The following is a 24,909-nucleotide window of genomic DNA, read 5'->3' as shown; positions in this document are numbered from 1 at the left end:
TTCAAAGCCGAAGAGCCAGCGCTGTCCAAAGACATCTCAGTGGTCATGTGGCCAGCAAGACTCAACAGCAAAGGCGCATGGAACACTGTTTCCTTCCCACCAAAGATGGTCTCTATTTTTTCTACTTGCATTTTTTACGTGCTTTCGAACTGCTAGGTTGGCAGAAGCTGGGACAAGTAATGGGAGCTCACCCCGTTACGCGGCATTGGGGATTCGAACCGCTGAACTGCCGACCTTTTGATCGACAAGCTCAGCATCTTAGCCACTGAACCATCTTTTTAACATAAATGTTATAAATGTTAACTATTACCATAACATTAACAGAAGCATGCTAGGCTGACATACACCTGGTACAAACTCTATGGATTGAATAAATATATAATAAATAAATAAATAAATAAATAAATAAATAAATAAATAAACAAACAAACAAATAAACAAATAAATAAATAAATAAATAATAGATTGAATAAAGCTGGATTGAATAAAAAATAGCAGTTGCCTTCAAGAATAAAAGCAAAGCAGTTATATTGCAGGCAGGGGATACAATTATTTATATTTGATTTCTAATTTCTGAATGACCTCATTTGAGCTGGATAGGGACAGCCAAAGAGGCCAAAAAATGCCCAGATCTGCTATAGGCATTCACTCTAGACAGAAATTTCCTGGCTAAAATCAACTTAAATAAGTCAAAAGGAAAAAACGAGACTTCTCATTCACTTATATTTTACATCTATATACCTAAAATATTTTTAAAGCATTATATGACACAGTTGGGACGCTTCATGAAGAAGGTGAAACTTAAACTCTTGGATTTCCCTTCCCCATTCCTCCAAACTGTTCACCAGAAGGAAAAAAGAAGCAATGATGTTTCTCTCCCAAGGTGAGAGAGATTGTGGGGTGGGGAGGTTGAAGAAGGAAGAAAATAAAAGAAAAACATAAACCGTTTGGCAGCTGATCTCATCAACGGCAACTCAGCCCAGGTGGTGAGAAAGCCGGGAGCAAATATTTCAAACCAGTCAAAGAGACTCCGCCTTCTATTGGCACCTATGAATTTTTTCCAGTTCTGGGTCCAAGAAAGGCAAGATTATTGTTTGCTTATTTTTTTTAATTAATTAATTTACTTATTTAATTTGTCCAGAAATACAAGAAAACAAGTAACAGAGTAGACACAGACATGGACACATGGAAAATCTTGGGCACCAAAAAAAGGGATATAAATTGGCAAAACTTAGCCATAAACACATAGAATGATTACATATAATTGGGAACAGTAGGACAGGGACTACAAGTTGAAGTTCCCTTGCACTCATAGAGCTGGAGAACTTCACTACCAACCCAACTGGTGTATCAAGCAATAGATGGGAAAGTTGCTGGACAGCAGGTTGGAGGTTAGCCCGATAATAGCCACCCCCATGTGGTTTAGACCAGCTGTGTAGAGCTTGATCCAAGGATCACTGAAGCCATGGAGGGAATGATATGAAGTTTAACCACACCTTTCCTCCCCCACCTCCTTCAACTGCTCAGCCCTGACCTAGAAGCAAAGAGTGGAAGGAGGTTGATGGGCCATGGGGACACACCTTAAGGACTGACACACCTTGACACCGGAGTGGGATGCTGGGGGTTCACAGGGGTTCGGGAGACCCTCTAGCTAAGATTCTGTGCAGTTTAGAGAACCCCCCCCCAAATCCCACTCTTGGCTGGCTCCTTCCTCCCCACCCCTCCCCTCCCCGGGATCCCCACACGGCCCATTTTGGATGCAGGTAATGCAAGGTGCGCACAGAGGCTCAGGGAGGGTGTAAAACGGGCCTACCGTAAATTCGGAAAGCACCCATTTCTGGCCTTAAGAGGACCTACGGAGCCTGGGAAGGCCGTTTTCCCCCACCTGGAGGCTTAAGGAAAGCCTCTGGAGCCCAGGGAGGGCAAAAATGCCCCCCAACTGCCATGGTGCAGGAGGCTGATTAGACCACACCCACCATGGCCACACCCAACCAGCAACTGGGCAGAGAACCCCTTGCTAAAGTTTTTGAAGCCCACCCCTGCTTAACACACCTAGACCAACTTGAAAGCTAAAGGTTCCCAGCTCTCTGTGGCTTCCTTTGGTCATCATGCCGAGCCATTATGTGCTGAAAATGTTGCATGAGGCAAGCCGATTTGTTTCAGAGTTGACTGCTTTGTGTGACCCTATTCACGGCACCCTACAAGCCACGTTTTATGGCTTGTGTTATATGAATCCAGCCAATTCTAATTTGTTTAGCAAACCACAGTTCACCATGGCATGTGACCCCAAGCATAGAAACAGAAATAATTACAGATGAAATATTTGGGCACATGGCGGGCACATTTCTGCAGCTTACCTCAAGAGTGGTTTGCACAATCTTCTCCACAGAAGAAAAATACGTTTCCCATAAGAATTGGGTTTGCTGTTGGAAGGCAAGGATTTTGTCACTGTTCAGACATCGGACTGTAGATGGAATCTGTTGAGGAAGCAGCGTGAACAGACGATGTGAAGGGGAGAATGCAGAGTAGTTTATGATAGAGAGAACAACCGCAATCATTTTTATAGAGATGTTTAATTTTTAATTTTTAATTTTTATTTTTTTTATTGAAAAAGTTTTAACAAACAAAAACATTTCCCTCCCTTTTTTCCCCCTCCCCCCCAAAACCCCCTTCCCCCCTCCCTCCCTCCCCCCCCCCCGGCTTCCCGGGTCAATCACAAGGTATTGTTATACATAAACCAAACATAGAGTAAAATTTTCCCTTCTAATCCAATTAACCTCATCCAAATCTTTTCATTTCCCAACCCCCCCATTATATAAAATAATACTTCCTAATTATTCAAAGGCAATCTGATATTTCTTAATCTGATATTTGTTTTGTAAATAATCAATCCATTTTTTCCATTCAATTAAATATCTTTCCTGCGTATTGTCTTTCAAAAAAGCTGAGATTTTAGCCATCTCAGCCAAATTAGTAACTTTCAATATCCATTCTTCTATTGTAGGTAACTCTTTTTTCTTCCAATATTGTCCAATCAACAGCCTTGCTGCTGTTATTAAATTCAGAATCAATTTAGTCTCAATCCCTGTACAATCCGTTATAATTCCCAAAAGGAAAAATTGCAGCAGGAACTTTATCTTCTTCTTCAGGACATTTTGAATAATCCACCAAATTCTTATCCAAAAGGCCTTAATTTTCTTGCAAGAGATGTTTCAATTTTTTAATTTTATCATATTGTGTTAGTTTTCCAAGCTTCTACGGAGCTTACGCTGCTTATACGTTTCAGTGAAATTATTAAAATGGATGTTATTTTCCTTGTTCGTATTTTATGCTACTACATTCTATAACTGAAATACAGTCTTGTTGTTTTGATGGGGAAAAGCATCAAGAGATCTTCCTTCAACAACAAAAAGCACCAGGGATGATGTGGAGACAACCAACCAAGGGGTCACCAACCTTTCGGACCTCAGGGACCACTAAATTCATAATTTTAAATCCTGCGGACCACTAATTTGATCTGCCTAATGTGGGTGGGTGTGGTCAACTCGATGTCACTCACATCGAGGGGCGCCTCGCCAGCCTCTACTCACCCTCCCCTCCCAGCCACTCCTCGCCTCCCTGCCGGGGCTCCTTAGGACCCCAACAGGAAGCAGTTGTTGGAGCTAAGCAGCCACCACGAGAAAGAGTTGATAAAACAGTTCAGTTCAAATTGGATCTGACCGAAAAGGAGGCTCAGTAGAAGCACCTCACTGAGGACTACGAGCATAGGCTTTCCAAGCAGAGGGAAGACCTACAGGAATGCAAGGCCAGGTACTGGCGCCTGGAGGCTCAGAGGGCTGAAGTGGTCAGCCAGTTCCAGGCCATGAGGCAGCCCCACTGAAACAAGGTCCTCCAACTCTTCGCCACCAGTGGTGCTTTCCTCCAGCCTTCACCCAAAGCCCCACACCAGGAGCTGAAGCAGACCCCAAGTCAGAATTTCTGTCCCCCTTCAACCCATACATAAAAGACCCCGAAGGGGGAGACTCTCTGCAGCAACACAAACGTTCATTGCTTGTATCCGGCCCAGGGGCTGTAATTTGAGGACCCCTGATTTATTGCAATATAAAAAATGCAAATATTTTTTCTGCGGACCACCACAATTTTCTCACGGACCACCAATGGTCCATGGACCACCAACTGGTGACTGCTGGTCTAATGATTAAAGAACCATGCTAGGAGACAATGAGTTGTAGTTCCACCTTAGGCATGAAACCAATTGGGTGACTTTGGGCCAGTCATTCTCTCTTAGGCCAACCCATCTCATCGGGGTAGTTAATGTTGGGAAAACAGGAGGAGGAAGGAATATTAAGAATGCACACTACCTTTGGTTATTTAAAAAATAATAAAAAAGTGGGATGTAAATAAAAAAACAAACTGCAGGAACATACATAATATATATGCCTATTATAGCTATTTATCTGCAGAATCGATATTCCTCTGACCAGCAAGGATCTATCCAGGATGCTCTGGGCAATGTCATAATAAAGGTTACAGTAATTCGGCTACCAAAATTCAACACAGTACTAGATCAGTTTCTCTATTTAAATCAATTCTTAAATTACCCATAGCAAGAACAACAAATAAGTGAGACATGATCAATGAAGGGCCATATAAAAATACTGCAAAGAGGTAAATAAATTAATATCTCCATATTCTAAATAATTGCTGTACTTTATATAGGAAAATGAAAACATCTTATACAAAGGACAATGTTCTTTTCAGGTGTTTTTTTTATTTAAATTAAAATAACAACGAACAAGGGCTCCAAAGCTCACCAATTAGAGCAATGTTTCCCAGCTTTGATGACTTTAAGATTTAGGGACTTCAACTCCCAGAATTCCCCAGCCAGTATGTTACCTGCAGAAGAAGCCGCTCGTCCCCGACGATGGATGATTTACTCCAATCAATCACCTCAGAGAATGGCAGCTCCCACCCATTGCTGAGCAGGACCGGGATGCACGCAGCCTGAATCAATGAGAGAACAGAGCAAGGATCACCCAGTTGCAGGAGAAGAGAAAGTAAGTGACCTGGGAGCATGAGTTTCAAAGGATCTTCAGTGGTGTTTACAGGTAGTACTCGACTTATAACTGTAATGAAATATGCCATCGTAGTTGTTAAGTTGTGGGTAGGGGTAAAAAGGTCAGTGATGTGCCCAAACTGACTTTATGGCCTTTTTTTGGTGTGGTGGTCATTAAGTAAACACTGTGGTCATTAAGCAAAACAGTGTTTCACTATAGGCATGGTTTTGCCAAAAATCGGAAGTAAATACAGGGCAGTGGTGAAATGCAGCCGGTTCTATCCAGCTCGGGCAAACCGGTAGCGGTGGGAGGCTCCGCCCACCCACCCGGATGTCATCATGTCCCATTTCTGACCCTCTGTGCATGCGCAGAAGGCTCTGCACATGTGTACAGGAGGCGTGTGTGCTCATATTTGCGAACTGGTAGCGAAGGTAAGTGGATTTCACCCCTGATACAGGGTTGTTGTTATAAGGAAAATAGGAGGGGGGAAACCCTGCTGATTATGTTTGCCACCTTGAGTTATTTGTAAAATAACAAAGATGGGATACAAATGGATAAATACAATAAATTTAAAATTTTGGTTAAAAAAAAAACATTTGCAAGCAAACCACCAAGCTCAGAGAACAAGCACCTCATTCTCACTTTCCTAACAGTGGCACCAAGACACAAATGTCCTTTTTGAAAGCTACATCCTAACGAGGCTGCCTTTATGTCGTATCCAACTGAAGCAGTATAAAGACATCTTGAGCCGTTCTCATTTTAACGTGGTGTTTTCCCTCTTCTCCCAATCTAATTGTAGCTGTTAGAATAATCCATTAAGCTCCATCCAGAACGCTACAGTTGGGGATTGGGATCTACCTAACTTTGATTAGTTGCCTTTTTTTCCTTCTTCAAATTTTGTTGATTTTTTTATTAATTACATTTCTTAGTGCTTAATAAACATCGTGTTGTTTGGGTATTTAATTTGCTTAACAATTCTGATTACGGTCTTAATCTCCCACCCCTCTTTTTCCAACCATCGGTAAAATAGATTCCATGTTTTATAGTATTATGTGTCTTCTTTCTGCTTAATTTTCAATGTCAATCTATCCATTTCTGCACAGTCTAGTACAGGGGTGTCAAACTCGCGGGCTGGATGCATCATGTGCTGGCCCCGCCCCCACCCAGTTTAGCGAAGGGGAAAAAAGTCCCGATATATCATGTGACGCCGCCGTGACAACGCAAGTTCGGCACCCCTGGTCTTCTTAATTATCTCTTCATCTCATGGTGTTTCTTTATTTTCCCAATATTGTGTGTATATAATCAGCGGTGGGCTGCAACCAATTTAACAACTGGTTCGGTGAGCGCGCACTTTGCACGCACATGCTTAACGCACTTGCACGCAGCATTCAAAATACAGCAATTAAACAACGGAGGCATGGAAATCAGCTGTGAATCAGCTGAGCCAGAAAGAAGGAAATATAGGACAGAATAGGGCGGGTACAGATGGGTGAGACCAGCTGATCATCAGAACTACCGATTTGTCCGAACCGGTAGCAGCCCACCACTGAATATAATCCTCACTGCTGTTACAACATCTAATATTAAATACATACTTTTCTTATCTAGTTTTTTCTGATTGTTGTTGTTAATTGCAAAGTCGTGTCCAACCCATCGCGACCCCATGGACAACGTTCCTCCAGGCCTTCCTAACCTCTACCGTCCTCTGGAGGCAATTTAAGCTCACGCCTACTGCTACAGTGGCCCCATCCAGCCACCTCGTTCTCTGTCGTCCCATTCTTCTTTTGCCTTCAATCTTTCCCAGCATTAGGCTGTTCTCCAGGGTCCTTCCTTCTCATTAGGTGGCCAAAGTATTTCAGTTTCATCTTCAGGATCTGGCCTTCTAAAGAGCAGTCAGGGTTGATCTCCTCTAGAACTGACTTGTTTGATCGCCTTGCCAGTCCAAGGGACTCGCAGGAGTCTTCTCCAGCACCAGAGTTCAAAGGCCTCAATTCTTTGGCGCTCAGCCTTTCTTATGGTCCAACTTTCACAGCCATACATTGCAACTGGGAAAACCATAGCCTTGACTATGCGCACTTTTGTTGGCAAGGTGATGTATCTACTTTTTAGTACGTGTTTTTTTCTGATATTATACCTAATAAAAACAATTCAGGTTTAAAAGCTACATGTTTCCCTATCATTTTTTCTAGCTACCTGTGTATCTTTTGCCCAATTTTTTTTTTTAGTTGCCTTTTGTAGCCATCTCAGTTGGATGGCAGGAGAGACTGGACTTCTGCAAAGGTAGCTGCCCATATGGGGACTGCCTGGCCCTGTGTACTCCTTTTATATAAAGTTTAGTGCTCGTTTGAAAAACTGCTGGATCTGGGTTTTGGACAACTCCGTGATGCACAAGTAAATCTAAAGCAGGGAAGGAAGCTGGGTTCTGTCACTTGTGTGTTGTTGGCTCTGTCACTAATGGGAGCACAACAGATTGTTTTTCTTTATTGCTGCTTTTGCCATCAAAAACGGCCATGCTATTTTTATTATTGGCGGTGGAAAGTCGGTTTGATTTAGTAGTTAAGGCACCAGGCTAGAAAGCAGGCGATTGTGAGTTCTAGTTCCACTTTAGGCATAAAGCCAGCTGGGTGATCTTAGGCCAGTCCCTTTTTCTCAGCCCCCGTAAAGAGGCAATGGCAAACCACTTCTAAAGATCTTGCCAAGAAAGCTGCAGGGAATTGACCAAGCAATTGACAGGAGTCAACAGTGACTTACAAACACACATACACACTCACACTTAATAATAATTGACACCAGGCACTCTTTTCTCTATTTCTATTTCTTGCTCAGCCTGGAGGTTTTTGCAGATGTAATCCAGCTCCAGCAGTGCCAGTTCACTTGTTATCAATTGTTCCTTCTTCCTAATTTCTTTTGCTCCCCTCCATCTGCCCCTCTTATCTGATAGCCGGGCTATTTCCGAAAACAAGTCTGGCACCCTTGTTGAGGGGAAGTGAACGAGAGCTTTTGCTCAGTGCTTTGGGTCTGTGACCTATCAGTTAGGCTATTTCTGAAGATCAGTCTAGCACTCTTACAACGCTAGGAAGCTCACCCTAAAACAATTATTTCATCTGATTGTTTCATCTAGTAGAGAAATGGGAGAGAACCTCTGAAAAACTAGGACAAGTTTGGAAAGAGAGTTCTCAAGAAGTAGAAATAATTTTATTAGAGTTGGTCGCATAGTCAGCCAGAGGTTTAGACTGGATGAGCCATTTTTATCCACCCACTGAGTTCTTCTCAAGGAGCTGAGATAGATAGACGTTGTTTCAGGGGTGAAATGCTACTGGTTCGCACTGGTTCAGGCAAAACGATAGTGATAAAAGCTACCAGTTTGGGTGAATTGGTAGTAAAAAAAAGCTACCGGTATTGCCGACAATCAGCTGTGCTGCAAAGTTTATATTCGCTAGAAAGCAGGAAATCCTACTTTCTAGAGAATCTAAACGCATGGCACAGCTGTTCCCCCCCTCGCTGTTCTACTTACCTTGTTAAGCCTTCTTTTTCCGTGCGAAGCACATGTTTGGCCCGCACTGCGCATGCGCGCAATGTGTGTGGTGCAGACTGTGCATGTGTGCACAGCATGCAGTTGCTGCGCACTGCTCATGCGTGTGCACAGCATGTGTTTGGCACGCACCGCGCATGTGCAGACAGCAAACCAGTGGCAATCCGCGGATGATTTCACCATTTGTTGGATGGTGCTAAAGGTATTATTGCAAGATTGCTATTAACCTTTTTATTTTGCTGTTATAAATCTTGATAAGACTGCATTGTTGAAACACAGGAATGTTTCTATAATATGATTAGAGATAATTAACATACCATTGTTTAGATAGCTTAGAGTACTTGGAAGAGAGAAGGGAAAGAAAAATATTCTATTCATGTTAATTACAATTTAGTTTGTCAACATTACAAGCATAAAATGACTTGGCTTTTTTTATTCCAAAGTTGAGGATAGCATTGAAAAAAGAACCATTACAACTCACATCAAAGCACCGGTTGTATAATCCTCGACTTACAAGCACAACTGAGCCCAACATTTCTGTTGTTAAGCAAGACCCATCCCTGTTCTGTTCTGATGAGTTGTGACCCATTTTATGTCCTTTCTTTCAACAGTTGTTAAGTGAATCACTACAGTTTTTAAGTTAGTAAGTGAATCAAGCTTCTCCATTTACTCTGCTTGTCAGAAGGTGGTCTGGGACATAGCAATCATCATATATACATGGCTTAGGACCGGGCTATTTACGAGACCGCCTACTGCCACCGCTGGCCTCCCAACGACCTGTGCGCTCCCACAGAGTGGGCCTGCTCAGGGTGCCGTCGACCAAACAATGTCGGTTGGCAGCCCCCAGGGGGAGAGCCTTCTCTGTGGCAGCACCGGCCCTGTGGAACAAGTTACCTCCGGGGTTACGCCAACTCCCCGACCTCCGAACCTTCAAGCGGGAACTGAAGACCTTACTATTCAATCGTGCGGGACTTGCCTGAGTGCATTTTAATTATAATTTTAAATTTTAAGGGTTTTTATGTCGGTCTATGACCTTTTTAGTTAAATTAGGCCTATTTAATATTTCGTTTTAAATTTGTTTTAAATTTGTTATTTATATTATGTATTATTTGTGTTTTTAAAAAAGGCTGTAAACCGCCCTGAGTCCTTTGGGAGAAGGGCGGTATAGAAATTAAACTATAAATAAAATAATAAAATGTCAAGTTACCAAAAATCCGAATTTTGATGGACCATGGGGATGCTCCAACGGTTGCAAGTGTGAGAAGTGGTCATAAGTCACTTTTTTCAGTGCCTTTGTAACTTCAACTCATCACTAAACAAATGGTTGTAAGTCAAGGACTATCTGTATAAAGAGCTGCGGTGGCACAGTGGTTAGAATGCAGTACTGCAGGCTACTTCTGCTGACTGCAATTTGGCAGTTCAAATCTCACCAGGCTCAAGGTTGACTCAGCCTTCCATCCTTCCGAGGTGGGTAAAATGAGGACCCAAAATTGTTGGGGGCGATAAGCTGACTCTGCAAACCGCTTAGAGAGGGCTGTAAAAAGCACTGTGAAGCGGTATATAAGTCTAAATGCTATTGCTATCGCTGTAATAGAGCTTTTGATCTTAAACGGAATACTGCACTTAATATTAAATTTTCCTTATATTGTTCCTTTGTGTCTGTGCAAAGGTGTGTGTGTGTGTGTGTGTGTGTGTGTGTGTGTGTGTGTGTTTATAAAAAATAGAAACAACTTTCAAAACAATTCAGACCTGTGACATAGCGCTAGTGTGGTGTGATATAGTGGTGAAGAGGCTAGCCGAGAAACCCGATGCCTCCTTTAAGCATGAAAGCCGACTGGGTGACTTTGGACCAGTCCCTCCCTGTCAGACCAACCCAACTTGCTGGGTTGTTGTTGTGGGGAAAAGAGGAGGTGGGAAGATTAGGTATGTTCACCACCTTGAGTTATATATAAAAAGATGGGATAAAAATCTAAGAACAATACAGTAATAATAACCATGTACCTGCAAAGCTTCTAGGAACCGGAAGGATCCCAAACGTCTCCCTCGGGGGATGATACAAAAGGTAGAGTTGTGCAAAAGCTCCTGATAATCAAACCTGGGAAAAGACAGCACAAAAATGTTGCAAAGTGTAACGGCAATTGTTCAGCGCTCTTGTTCCTTTCCCTTAATTTTACTCCCATAAATTCAGATAATTTATGAATTCTTTTAACAGGATGGAACTTTGGAGAACAAAATGAATCCTTTCTCATTTTGGATAGGCTTTAGATTTCCCAGTGGTGTCTCACCCTAATATTATCTGAGCAATATCCAAGCAAATTTGCCCGTCCAGCTGTTTGGGATTACCATCAATCCCAAACCAATCATACCCTCTCCTTCCGAGAATTTTGTACTGCGGTAAGTTTAACACCAGGGGTATCTAACCTTGGCAACGTGAAGATTTGTGGACTTCAACTCCCAGAATTCCCTAGCCAGATTTAGAAGTCTGTAAGTCCATAAGTACGGGGATGTGGTGGCTCAGTGGCTAAGACGCTGAGCTTGTTGATTGAAAGGTCGGCAGTTCAGCGGTTCGAATCTCTAGTGCTGCGTAATGGGGTGAGCTCCCGTTCCTTGTCCCAGCTTCTGCCAACCTAGCAGTTTCGAAAGCACGTAAAAATGCAAGTAGAAAATATAGGGACCACCTTTGGTGGGAAGGTAACAGCGTTCCGTGCGCCTTTGGCATTGAGTCCTGCCGGCCACATGACCACGAAGACGTCTTTGGACAGTGCTGGCTCGTCGGCTTTGAAACGGAGATGAGCATCGCCCCCTAGAGTCAGGAATGACTAGCACATATGTGCGAGGGGAACCTTTACCTTTACCATAAGTCTTCAAGTTGGACATTCCTGGTTTAAACCAAACCACGTTCAGAGTCATGAAGAACTTCATGGAATTTCTTCCGAAAATTTCCACTGAGAAATTCCTCGGAAGGCAGAGCCAACTCTGGCTAGGTCTGAAGCGGGTTCATTTCAAATGTCCTTTTAATGAGTCTCTAAGCACAACACAGAGCAAGGAATGGATTCGCGGCCTAACACAGAAAGCCCTATGTACCAAAACTGAGACCAGCGGTGGTGTACAGAAATTTCCACTGTGTTCTGTTAAAGAGGCTGACTTTTCCCTCACCACAAATGTACAAACATCCTTAGTAACGAGAGGAGGCAAATCCACAAAACACCTTTATATGTGGGATGATCTCCCCCAGGATGTAGACCAGAGGATTTTTCTATCAACCCCTCCCGCTTTCTGATTTGCAAACAGAAGCGAAGGTGTTTATGCACACAGCCAACAGTGTAGTTCCCGCTTCAGGCAGCTTCGGGATATGCCCATAAATTATTTCTTACTTCCAGAGATTTATTAGTCACCCTGGAACCCAGCCATAAGGCAAGGAGATAAAATTCCATGTCAAATCAAAGAAAGAACACCTTAAAACGAATTGGGGAGGAGGGGGCAGGGGAGGAGGTGAGACTGGGACAGTAATTGTTGGATAAGCAGCAGATAGTTAAAATGGCATCTTAACATCTAAAACTATTTGGAGATACCTGCTCCCCAAAACACAGTGCAAATGCGAGGAATGAAAGGACTGAGAAAGTGGAAAGTTTCTGCATCACTACAGGCAGAAAAGAGTAACAAGGGAGGTGCCAGGCAGGTCTCTCAGGGGAGGATATTCTGTACCTTTGAGGTTATCACTGAAAAGGACTATTCTCAAATAGGCATCCACTACCTCTCAGTGCAGAGCAAGCCCTCTGCTGATGTGGGAAGCTGCCGTCCCAATCCATGCACAGCTTTAAATGCTCATTCAGTCATTCTCCTATATATTTTCTTACAGCAGGAGGAGGAGGGGGAGGAGGAGAAGAGGAGGAGGAGGAGGAGAAGAAGAAGGAGGAGGAGGAGGAAGAGGAGAAGAAGGAGAAGAGGAGGAGGAGGAGGAGGAGAGAAGGAGGAGGAAGAGAAGAAGAGGAGGAGGAGAAGGAGGAGGGAGAAGGAGGTGAAGGAAGAAGAGGAGGAGGAGGAGAGGGAGAGGAAGAAGAAGAAGAAGAAGAAGAGGAGGAGGAGGAGGAGAGGAAGAGGAAGAAGAAGAAGAAGAAGAAAAGGAGGAGGAGGACGGGAGGAGGAGGAAGAAGAGGAGGAGGAGGAGGAAGAGGAGAAGAAGAAGAGGAAGAAGAGAGGAGGAGGAGGAGGAGGAAGAAGAAGAAGAAAAGGAGGAAGAGGACGGGAGGAGGAGGAGGAGGAGAAGAAATAATTATTTTGTATTGTGGTGATGGTGAAGGAGGAGGAGATAATCTGGTTATTCTTTTGCAGGGATGTAAGAAGACTTGCCTGGCTCAGTGAAGAGGCCAACGGATGTGTATGATGTGAATGTCCTGCCTTTCATTGTACCGTATAATCATTTCTCTGGCAATGTGCAACTTTCCTGGCTTTCTACACTACCATTTAGTTATTTACTTTGACTGGTTGGCTTGCTGATTCAGGAGCTCAGGGGGCCCATCCATTGCATTCCTTTTCCTATTTTTCCCCACAAGATCAACCCTGTGGGATAAATTGCACTGAGAGGAGGATGATCAAAGCTCTTGAGGGAGCTATGACTAAGTGAGTCTTCAGGTCCCTTATCCAACAACGTCATCACTATATAACACAGTCTCCAATACAAAAGGAAAGATATTAGAACAGTGTTTCTCAACCTTGGCAACTTTAAGCCCTGTGAACTTCAGTTCCCAGAATTCCCCAGCCAGCAATGCTGGCTGAGGGATTCTGGGAGCTGAAGTACACAGGACTTAAAGTCACCAAGGTTGAGAAACATGGTTTTTGCCAAGGAACTCTCTTGAAGAACTTTTAGTAGGAGCTGAGTTTTGATCTCCGTTTAGAAAGAGTTACATCCATGAAGAATTTCTGGAGAATTTCTGCTGCCTCTGGAGAAATTGGGGGAATCAATTCATCTGATCATAAATTTGGGGAAGGATTTTGAAATGCCATGTGAGCTCCCCTGCCCTCCATTCCCCCCCCTCCATCTTTTTCCTATTAGGCCCAGATTTTGTGAGATGTTCAAGCATAGACAATATATTTTGTTTTACGCAAAACTTGCACCTGCTGGCTAATATGCCTCCTATGAGATATTCAAGGAGACGGTGATCACGCTGTGTTAAATAAATTCACCTGTGGCACGTAACAGATATCCTACAATGCATTTACGGGCTTTAAGAAATGTCTCCTTCGCTAAAAGATGCCATGTTCTCAATTGCTTGGGGAATATATTTTTCACGCAAAGCAATTACTTAGTATTATGAGATAAAGATGAAAAATCTGTTGCCCTCCAGATGTTACTGAAGTACGGCTCCCGTCATCCCTCACGTTTGGCCTTGGCTGTCTGAAACTGCTGGAAACCGAAGGATAATTAGGTGAAGTGACTTAAAAAGTAGGATCAAATTTTTCCGCTTCTCTTCGTCCTCAAATATGCTCCCTAGTTCATGGTGGCCCTGAAAGAAAATTTCTGGCTCCCTCCCCTCTTGGGGCCTACAACCTAGCATCTGCCCACAGCCTTCTTGAAGTTCAGTGGGATGAAAGAGAACTTTCTGGAAGCTATAAAAGGAGAGGTAAAGGCACTGTAGGGAGCCTATAACCACAGTGGAAAATCCAATATTTGCGTTCGGTTTAGACACATCATCTTGTGTGCTCCGCCAATCAGCAGCACAGTGGGTCAGAGGGAACAAAGGAATTAGTGTGATCCAGCATGGAAGGATTCTTTCCTCTTCAACCAGGAGGTGGGCCACCTTCCTGGTCCAAAACTTCAAGAGAAGGTTTAAGGATGAACAAATCGTTGAGCTAAACTCTCCACCCTGGCTCTGTAATCTCACACCAGTTCTCTAAAGTTGCCAATTTGCCAACATTTGCTGGGTGAACCACCCGGCTTCTTCAAACCATGTTAGGAATGTAGGATTTGAACAGCGGCTTCACACTTCAGGCTTTCCAACCAGCTAAGAGCTTGTTTTGCTGAGCTGCGAATCTGAGGCATTTTCTCATGCCACAAAAATCCAAATTTAAAGCAGTCTCTTCGCTGGGTCAATTCAAATGTGGTTACAAACATGTACAAGCCCTGGAAATCAATAAGTTATGAAAAGTTATGATATTCTTATATAGGATTAATGACCCAGGATAGGAGAAGAGGCGTGGTGCCAATGACTTAGCAAAGTGACACAAAGGTGGGAAGAGAAAAGACAAAATGAAAAAAATGGAACTGAGCAAAGAATAGTTTTTTTTATTTTATTCTTCCCTCTGGTTTGCGTCAACTACCTGACCTTCGGACCTTTCGCCGTGAATTGAAAACGTACTTGTTCATCCAAGCGGGACTGGCTTAATTTTTAATTTTTAAATTCTGAAATTTGAATTTTAACAATTTTAAATTGGGGTACTGTGTTTTATTGGGGTCAATTTGACGGTTTTACATTTAAACTTTTAAATTTTTCGGCCATTATATAATATGTTATTTTAATTTGTTGTTTTAATATTGTATATTGTATATTTTTAACTTGGCTGTACACCGCCCTGAGTCCTTCGGGAGAAAGGCGGTATAAAAGTCTAAATAATAAATAAATAAAATAAATAAATAATAAATAAAATTAAATGTAGGGCAATCTCATTTTGATTTCTGAATACTCTTACTTTTTTTTAAAAAAAAACTTTCTGAGTCATCTTTGTCTTTTTTCCCTCTTATCTCATTAAAATAAAACGATTTTTGTTTGGTAATGAGGTAAAGTTAAGGGATACAAATCTGCCAAATGGTTATCATTGTTTTAGGGCAGGGGTCAGCAACCCGTGGCTCTGGAGCCGCATGTGGCTCTTTCATCGCTCTGCTGCGGCTCCCTGTTGCTGGTCGGCTCCACAATTGATAGGGCTTTCGGTTAAGACAGGTAGAGGAAAAAAGACACCACACTAGGAGGAGACTCTATGGTCTCCTATGGTGGGGGAACCAGACTTCCGGTCGGCTCCAGAATTGAACAGGGGCTTCCTGTTAGGGCCTTTGTGGCTCTTTGAGTGTTTAAGGTTGCCGACCCCTGTTTTAGGGCATGGATAGTTTCCCAAGCCTTATCTGGATATCAGGACACAGTACATGGCAAAATTTATGTAGGTCATTTAAACAGTATTTTCTCAACCTCGGCACCTTTAAGAATGTGTGGACTTCAACTGGGGAATTCTGGGAGTTAAAATCCATGCAGCTTAAAATTGCCACGGTTGAGAAAATACTGTTGAAATGGCCTATATAAATCTTGCTGTATACATGAGAGTTGAAGTCCGCCCTCTTCAACTTTTTGAAGTTGAGAAACACTGATTTAGAACATCTGCATGGAAGGGAGCTCCAGCTTCTATATATTTTTTCTTTTCTTCATATTGGTTAATCTTAGCCAGAGGCAACCTTGTCACTATTTCCTTTTTCTTATGCTTCCTAAATCCTCAGATCCAAAGCAGAGACCTCTGCCCTGAAGCAAAATAGATCTCACAGGGAATCAAAAATTTTCCCTGTGTTAGCAAACTTACCCTGTTCAATGAATGGACCTCTATAATGCACCATACACTAATCAAACAACATGGGCTCACATCAAACCTCAAGACATAACCTAGGATTCCCCAAAGTGTCAATATCAACCCAACAAAGTGGTCAATGAGACTATTCAAGGGGTCAATCTTGATGCTGCTGCTGTTGTTTTTCATAGTACTATTAGTTAAAGTAGTCTTTATTAAATTATTTTCATGCAATAAATGTTGTGGGTTGATAAACAATCTCAAGCTTCCTGAAGGAAGATGATGATCCCTACACCTACCCTCAATGAAAGAGTCTATGACTCTTGTCATAGACAAAAACACACAGAGATGCACATTTTTTTAAAAAATGAGGGTAAGTTGGGGAGGGTCACGGTGGCTCAGTGGCTAAGATACTGAGCTTGTCAATTGTAAGGTCGGCAGTTCAGCGGTTCGAATCCCTAGTGCCGCATAACAGGGTGAGCTCCCGTTACTTGTCCCAGCTTCTGCCAACCTAGCGGTTCGAAAGCACGTAAAAAATGCAACTAGAAAAAATAGGGACCACCTTTGGTGGGAAGGGAACAGTGTTCCATGCGCCTTTGGAGTTGAGTCATGTCGGCCACATGACCATAGACACATCTTCGGACAACGCTGGCTCTTCGGCTTTGAAACAGAGATGAGCACCGCCCCCTAGAGTCAGGAACGACTAGCACATATGTGCGAGGGGAACATTTACCTTTACCTAATTAATATGGAAATTGAGCAGCGCAGTGGCTTAAGAGGTGAAAACGCTCACCTCCCACTCGGAAGGTTGAGAATTCAATCCCTTAAATTGGGGAGAATTGGACCATTTTAGGTAATTCTGAAAGTGAGGCATTTGTAAACATGGGCACAGGACTGGGAGAAGCTGAGCAGGGATGTGCAGCAGGCAAAGCTTGCGTGAAATCAATGCAGCTGTGGTCAGAAGCAGCAAACAGCCTGTGTGACTGGATGGAGAACAAGTGTCATGGGACTGGACAGCATCCAGCAATCCTGAAACTGCCAATTCTTTGTCCCAGACACAGTACCACAGATCTCCCTGTATGTTTGCAATGAACTAGCTACAGGATTGGCAGGCCCATCCCAGATTTCTTTTGACATCTTCTTTAGGAGTTTGGCCAGAGCCACTCATAGCCTGTCCAAGCCTGATTTATGGGGCAGCATGCACACAGAAAAAAAGAAGAAGACCCATTTTAAAAGGATACTGACTTCAGCCAAGCCACAAGCTACTGATCATTTAGCAACAAGAGTCATTGGGAGCTAGGTCATTGGATACAGAGGGAATAAAATAATAAATAAATCACAGAAATTCTAATATCAGATCATTCTGTCCCCAACCCAAATGGCTTTCTCAAAGTGGAACTTCATCAGGAAGGCTGGTTTGAATTTTAAATTTTGTTTCAAAGAGGGAGGGTTGCAAAGTGTCAGCATATGAATATGTACAATGGGCTAAACCCAGGATAATAAATATAATTAATAAACATAATAAATATAATTCACCTAACTTGCCACACCAAACAAAAGAAATGTTATTATGCTTAACGTAATGGCCTGGTTTAGCCAATGTTCCAATGCATTAATTTGGGTTCCTAAAATAGCAATAGCACTTAGACTTATATACCGCTTTACAGTGCTTTACAGCCCTCTCTAAGCGTTTTACAGAGTCAGAATAATTCACAAGAAGAGTCCTCCACTCCTCTGCTCGCAATAAAATACCTGATGCCACCAGACTCCAAATTTTGGGCTTAGACAACTTAGAACTACGCAGACTTCAATCTGACCTAAGCGTAGTACATAAAATTATCTACCACAATGTCCTACCTGTCAATGACTACTTCAGCTTCAACCACAACAATACACGAGCAAATCATAGATAAAAACTCAAGGTAAATCGCTACAAACTTGATTGCAGAAAATATGACTTCAGTAACAGAGTGGTCAATGCCTGGAATGCACTACCTGACTCTGTAGTTTCTTCCTCAAACCCCTAAAACTTTAAGCTTAAACTGTCTACTGTTGACCTCACCCCATTCCTAAGAGGTCTGTAAGGGGCGTGCATAAGTGCACCCGCACGCCTACCGTCCCTGTCCTAAGATTCCTTTTTACTTACTCTTTTCATGTATCCAAATTATGTTTATACTTTTACCTGTTACCTTATATGTGATTGACAAAATAAATAAATAAATAATAAATAAATCACAGAAATTCTAATATCAGATCATTCTGTCCCCAACCCAAATGGCTTTCTCAAAGTGGAACTTCATCAGGAAGGCTGGTTTGAATTTTAAATTTTGTTTCAAAGAGGGAGGGTTGCAAAGTGTCAGCATATGAATATGTACAATGGGCTAAACCCAGGATAATAAATATAATTAATAAACATAATAAATATAATTCACCTAACTTGCCACACCAAACAAAAGAAATGTTATTATGCTTAACGTAATGGCCTGGTTTAGCCAATGTTCCAATGCATTAATTTGGGTTCCTAAAATAGCAATAACAATAGCACTTAGACTTATATACCGCTTTACAGTGCTTTACAGCCCTCTCTAAGCGGTTTACAGAGTCAGAATAATTCACAAGAAGAGTCCTCCACTCCTCTGCTCGCAATAAAATACCTGATGCCACCAGACTCCAAATTTTGGGCTTAGACAACTTAGAACTACGCAGACTTCAATCTGACCTAAGCGTAGTACATAAAATTATCTACCACAACTATCTACCTGTCAATGACTACTTCAGCTTCAACCACAACAATACACGAGCAAATCATAGATAAAAACTCAAGGTAAATCGCTACAAACTTGATTGCAGAAAATATGACTTCAGTAACAGAGTGGTCAATGCCTGGAATGCACTACCTGACTCTGTAGTTTCTTCCTCAAACCCCTAAAACTTTAAGCTTAAACTGTCTACTGTTGACCTCACCCCATTCCTAAGAGGTCTGTAAGGGGCGTGCATAAGTGCACCCGCACGCCTACCGTCCCTGTCCTAAGATTCCTTTTTACTTACTCTTTTCATGTATCCAAATTATGTTTATACTTTTACCTGTTACCTTATATGTGATTGACAAAATAAATAAATATAATAAATAATAAAATAAAATAGAATAGAATAGAATATTGCCCCCAACAATCTGGGTCCTCATAATACAATGAATAAGCTCACCCAGCCCCATTTCAGCATGGCTTGATTTCATTTTATTCTAAAGTCATCTATGAGTAATTATTATTGCAATCCCACCGGTCAACCATATTCATTCATTATTGATGATGCCACCTAGCTGGGTAATGCAATAGCTGCAAGAAAAGCTGGGACAGTACCAAGGACCCCACAGTTCAACACTGAGCTTACAAATATTCTCTTCTGTCGGCATACTCATTCTTAAACAGTACAATGATAAACCATAATAAGGTAAAGGTAAAGGTTCCCCTCGCACATACGTGCTAGTCGTTGCCGACTCTAGGGGGTGGTGCTCATCTCCGTTTCAAAGCCGAAGAGCCAGCGCTGTCCAAAGACGTCTCCGTGGTCATGTGGCCAGCATGACTCAATGCCAAAGGCGCACGGAACGCTGTTACCTTCCCACCAAAGGTGGTCCCTATTTTTTCTACTTGCATTTTTATGTGCTTTCGAAACTGCTAGGTTGGCAGAAGCTGGGACAAGTAACGGGAGCTCACCCTGTTACACAGCAGCACTAGGGATTCGAACCGCCGAGCTGCCGACCTTTCAATCGACAAACTCAACGTCCTAGCCCCTGAGCCACCATGTCCCCTAAACCATAATAGACCAGGTAAAAATAACTACAAAACCAGGACTCTTCCTGTTACAAATGAATGCATACTCTTAAGCTAGCATGGCTGTTCCTTCTTCACAACTCCTACCCTCTTCCCTCTGCCCCTTGCAAACTCTGTTGCTTTTAATAGATGTTTGACAAGCGTAAAATCAGCTGGAGACATTTTTCTTCAAGATAAAAAGTTGAATGTTTCACATGCTGAACTCCTAACACTCTCAGGACTGCCGAAACTTTAGTCTTTTGGCAGTTGGCGCCCAACAAATAACTGAGGGACTATAATATTTTGTAGTGATTATAATCACATCTAGTGGTGAAATCTGAACCGGTTTACTACCGTTTTGCTGGCTGCGCATGCGTGCTGCGCGCATGCATGTGCAGTACACACCACACACCAAATATGAGGCGTGCATGTGCAGTGCACACCAAAAGGAGGCATTGGGGAAGTAGAACAGCGCGGGGTGTGTGTGTGATCAACTGTGGCACGCAATTTTTTTTTTTACTTTTAAAAGCATTTTTTTACAACTTATTCGGCCAAATAGGTTGTAAAAAAATGCTTTTAAAAGTTTAAAAAAAGGCTCTGACGCTTACGCGGCTAAACTGTGCTCACCAGAGCCTTTTTTTACCTTTTAAAAGCATTTTTTAAAAGAAGCGGGCAAGTGAGAGACTGGGCAATTGGGTGGGCATGGGCGGGGGGGGGCAGGGATTTTTGCTATCGGTTCTCCAAACCACCTGCCACCATCGCTACCGGATTGGCCAATCCGGTCCGAACCGGGAGCATTTCACCCCTGATAACATCATCTGCCTATCCCAGATCCTTGGGAAGAACTCAATAGGTGGATAAAAATGCCAAATCCATCCTAAACATCTGGCTGATTGTGTGCTGGACCATAGTAATAATCCTGGTTTACAATATGGATCCTCGCATCCAAATGCAATTGACCCTGATTCCAAGAGGAAGTTTACATAATGAAATATTTTTCTCTCCATACAGACACAGTGGCTCAGTTTGAGGGCATTCGGTAGAAAAGCACAAGGGCACAATTTCTGCAAGATCCAATTTTCCAGGGGGAATATTCTGCCCTCAAAGTGTTCTTTTGATTTGTGGCTCAATCCAAACTTGTTCAACTTCAAATAAGAACAGTAGTAGCAGCAGCAATGGTTGCTAAACCAGCTTTGACTTCTTGTGCATTTTTAACTGAAAGGAAGAAGGGCCTCAAATTCTTTTGGCACTCCAACAAGCCCCAAGGAGACTAAAAAGGAGCTCGGCTGCCTTTTAAGAGAGACAAGGAGCAAAGCAAATACTTCAGTCCTCCAGCTGAGGCTAGAAGTATTAAGGGTTTTCTTCTCTTAATCCTGTAAAAGTGTGAGGACTATCAACCCCAACATTCCAAGCCAACACAGATAATGCCCATGATGGTTGACAACTCAGGGATTTGAATTCTCAATACACAAGGAACATACTAGATGGCCACGGCGGTTTTGTTCACAAGAAACCAAAAGTCAAAGAACCAATTCCCAATTCCTAAGTCTACTGCAGAGTTTTCTTGCCAGAAAAACAGCTCTCACCAGATTATAACTTGGGAGTCACCTCTGCTGGTCTATGATCATAATAAAGATTTGATTTGGAGTTACCAACATTTTGGCAGAATTATTATGGAATCATATAGTTAGAAATGTCTCAAAGATTATCTTGTCCCATCTCCTGCTAACACAGTATAAGAAATCCATTGCTCTAGCACCTCTGATAGGTGGATAGCCAACTTAGAAACCTTTCTGAATTGCTTGCTCCACTATTAAATAGCGTGCTTTATCAACAAGTTCTTCTTAATGTTTACTGCAAATCTTTTCTCTGAAGGGGTGGGCTTCAAAAATTTTAGCAAGGGGTTCTCTGCCCGGTTGCTGGGTGGGTGTGGCCATGGTGAGCCTGGCCTAGTCAGCCTCCTGCACCACGGTGGGGTCGGGGGGAGCATTTGCCCTCCCCAGGCTCTGGAGGCTTTTCTAGAGCTTCTGGGAGGGCGGAAACGGTCTCTCCAGGCTCTGGAGGTCTCCTGGAGGCTGGAAACGCATCCATTTCCGGCCTTCCCAAACTTCCGGTAGGCCCATTTTTCGCCCTCCCCAAGCCTCCGCGCATGCCCTGCACTTACCTGCATCCAAAACGGGCCGCATGGGGACTCTTGGTAGGGGCGGGGTGGGGCCAGTCAGGAGCAGGATTTGGGGGTTATCTGAACTTCATAGAATCTTAGCTAGAGGTTCTCCCGAACCCCTGCGAACACCCAGCATCCCTCCCCCCCCGAATCTAATCTAGCTGGTTCAGTCCCTATCACTTTGGAGCAATAGAGGACATATTGTGTGTGCTCCAGACCCATCATCCAGGTATCCAACTTCTATGTTATGTGGGGAGCTTTGTTTTTTCAGCTAAACCTAATTCAACTCCATCTATTTGCCTTCACATACAATAACTTTACCTTTATGCCTTTTACCAGCATGGAAAATCACTAATATTTTTTTTTTCACACAACGGGTTGGTTGTGCCACGGGTTCTGATGATGCCACTAGCCTGAACAATTATTATCCAAGGACGCTTCACTTTGAGGACATGGCTAGAAGCCATTACGCAAATGGAGCCCAAGGACAGCTTCTCCAGAAGTGACCAACACTCTCTCCATTAAACCAAGAGCACCGAAGGCAGAAAGCCAGAATTAAATGCTGTGACCCTGCGTACAACTAATTTCCACATTTGAAATCAAAATTACTTGTCAGAATTCCAGTGTTATCACTGCAAATGATTTCCTAAAAATTCTATTCATCTGAGTTGTGAAAGAAACATTCCTTTCTCTTCTTCTCCTGTTCTGGTGTACTTGTGGAGTGACCTAAAAAGCAGCTTTAAGAGAGAGGAAGTTCCGCCCATGTATATATAGACAGGGTTCTAAAATTACATGGTTGCACCCCATCGATTCCATTCTCTAGAGACAGGAGTCTGCAACCTTAAATACTCAAAGAGCCATTTGGACCCGTTTCCCACAGAAAACACCGGGAGCCACAAAACCTGGGTGGGCGTGGCCAACTCGATGTCACTCAATTCCACCAGTCACATGACACCCCCCCCAGCCACACCTCCCCAAGTGGTCATTAGGGCAGAGAACCAGTTGTTAAAAAACACCAGGAACCACAAAACCCTTTTGACATATTGACGCTCTCCACACTCATAAATTGGAAGATTTTTAGTCTGTGGGACTCTGTTCATCTCTTTAATCTTTACTTCTCGGGGATGATGGAAAACCTAGATCTAGGCTATGTCTAGATGGCAGCATTACTCATGCCTTGCGCGCCAGTGAGCTGCACGAATGACAGAAAAGATGCCAGGGGAAAGTTGTGATAAGTGAATAAATTTACAGGAAGCAGCTTTATAAACAACCCAGATTATTTAGTATCTAATCTGTCACTCAAGCTTTTCCCATCACTAGCCTCCTGATCGTCCTGGAGATGCTAGAGCAGCGGTTCTCAACCTGTGGGTCGCGACCCCATTGGGGGTCGAATGACAATTTGCCAGGGGTCGCCTAAGACCATCGGAAATATGGGAAGTATACTTGCGAGTCGAAGAATTGCACTCCAATGGTTGACTCCACAAGCCAGCTGCAGGCTCTTCAAATCGCTAGCCGAATTCGGCTTCAGGCGCAATGAATTAAAAAAGAGAGAAATCTTTGCTCTGATGCCTCCCTCTCAAGCCAGCTGCAATCACTCCCAATCGCTAGCCTAATCTGGCTTCAGGCGCCATAAACTTAATAGGGGAGGAGTCTCCGCTTTAATGCCTCCATCCTCAAAGCAATTGCAAGCAGTTCAGATTGCTAGCCAATATGGCTTCAGGCGCGATAAATTCAAAACGAAAATAATTTTACGGATGGGGTCGCCACCTCATGGGGAATTGCATTAAAGGGGTCGCCACATCGTGGGGAATTGTATTAAAGGGGTCGCAGCACTATAAAGGTTGAGAACCACTGTGCTAGAGTTCAAAAAAACCCTGAACCGTAAATGATGAAGGCTTCCAAACTTTCATGGTGCCCAAGACCCGGGGGTGAAATGCTCCCAGATTGGACTGGATCGCATGATCCAGTAGCGATTGTGGCCAGTAGTTTGGAGATCCGGTAGCAATGGTGGAGCGAGGCTCTAGCCACCCACCCGGATGTCATTACTTCCTGGTTTTAACCTGGAAGGAATGTGTTTTTTACCTTCTGCGCATGCATAGGTTTTGCGCATTTGCAGAAGGTCTGCGCGCGCATGTGACTGCGCAGCGTGTCACTTCCGGACTGGTAAGGAAGATAATTAGATTTCACCCCTGCCAAGACCATTATAGTTGCAAAGATAGGACACAAGCTTCACAATGGAAATTGTAAAAATTTAAAATAGAGCACAGCAACTCTGTGCCTTCCTTGCCAAGGTGCTTAATTTGAAAACCATGAGTATGCTGGTAGTTCTCCACTTACAACAGGTCATTTAGTGATTGTTTGAAGGAATAGCAATAGACTTATATACCACTTCGTAGCGATTCGTAGAGGGTACATCACCAGTTTATTCCAGTCATAGCTTGCCTTGACATAATCTAGAAATTATCTGGGTAAAAATGTTGAGAATTTCCAGTTAAAGATCCTTGCTGTTGCTTTTTTTTTTAATTATTTGTATCCATTCTTAATTATTTTCACAATATTGTCCCCAACAATCTCAGTCCTTGTTTTACCCACTTTGGAAGGATGAAAGGCTGAGTCAACCTTGAGCCCGTCAGGATTGAGCTCCTGGCACTGAGCAGTGAGTTAACCTGCAATACTTCATTCTTAACCACTGCGTTACCACACTGAAGTTATAATGGCACTGAAAAAAGTGACTTATGACCGTTTTTCACATTTACGACCATTGCAGCGTCCCCATGGTCACATGATCAAAATTCAGGGGGG

The 24,909-nt window shown here is 43.0% G+C and overlaps 1 protein-coding gene across 1 annotated transcript in view; it reads right to left on the bottom strand.

Moving 5' to 3' along the window:
* The window catches only part of EXTL1 (exostosin like glycosyltransferase 1), a 69,557-nt gene that overhangs the window by 22,718 nt on the left and 21,930 nt on the right, over window positions 1-24,909 (bottom strand). The window contains exons 2-4 of the mRNA XM_058195132.1: window positions 10,591-10,684; window positions 4,897-5,004; window positions 2,358-2,477 (exon numbers count right to left, since the gene is read on the bottom strand). Coding sequence (XP_058051115.1) covers window positions 2,358-2,477; window positions 4,897-5,004; window positions 10,591-10,684 — 322 coding nt within the window. The remainder of the gene's footprint in view (window positions 1-2,357; window positions 2,478-4,896; window positions 5,005-10,590; window positions 10,685-24,909) is intronic.

This window comes from Ahaetulla prasina, chromosome 10, assembly GCF_028640845.1.
Source record: "Ahaetulla prasina isolate Xishuangbanna chromosome 10, ASM2864084v1, whole genome shotgun sequence".
Lineage (NCBI taxonomy): Eukaryota > Metazoa > Chordata > Lepidosauria > Squamata > Colubridae > Ahaetulla > Ahaetulla prasina.
The sequence above is the reverse complement of the archived record's forward strand: the minus strand, read 5'-3'. Positions and strand labels throughout refer to the sequence as shown.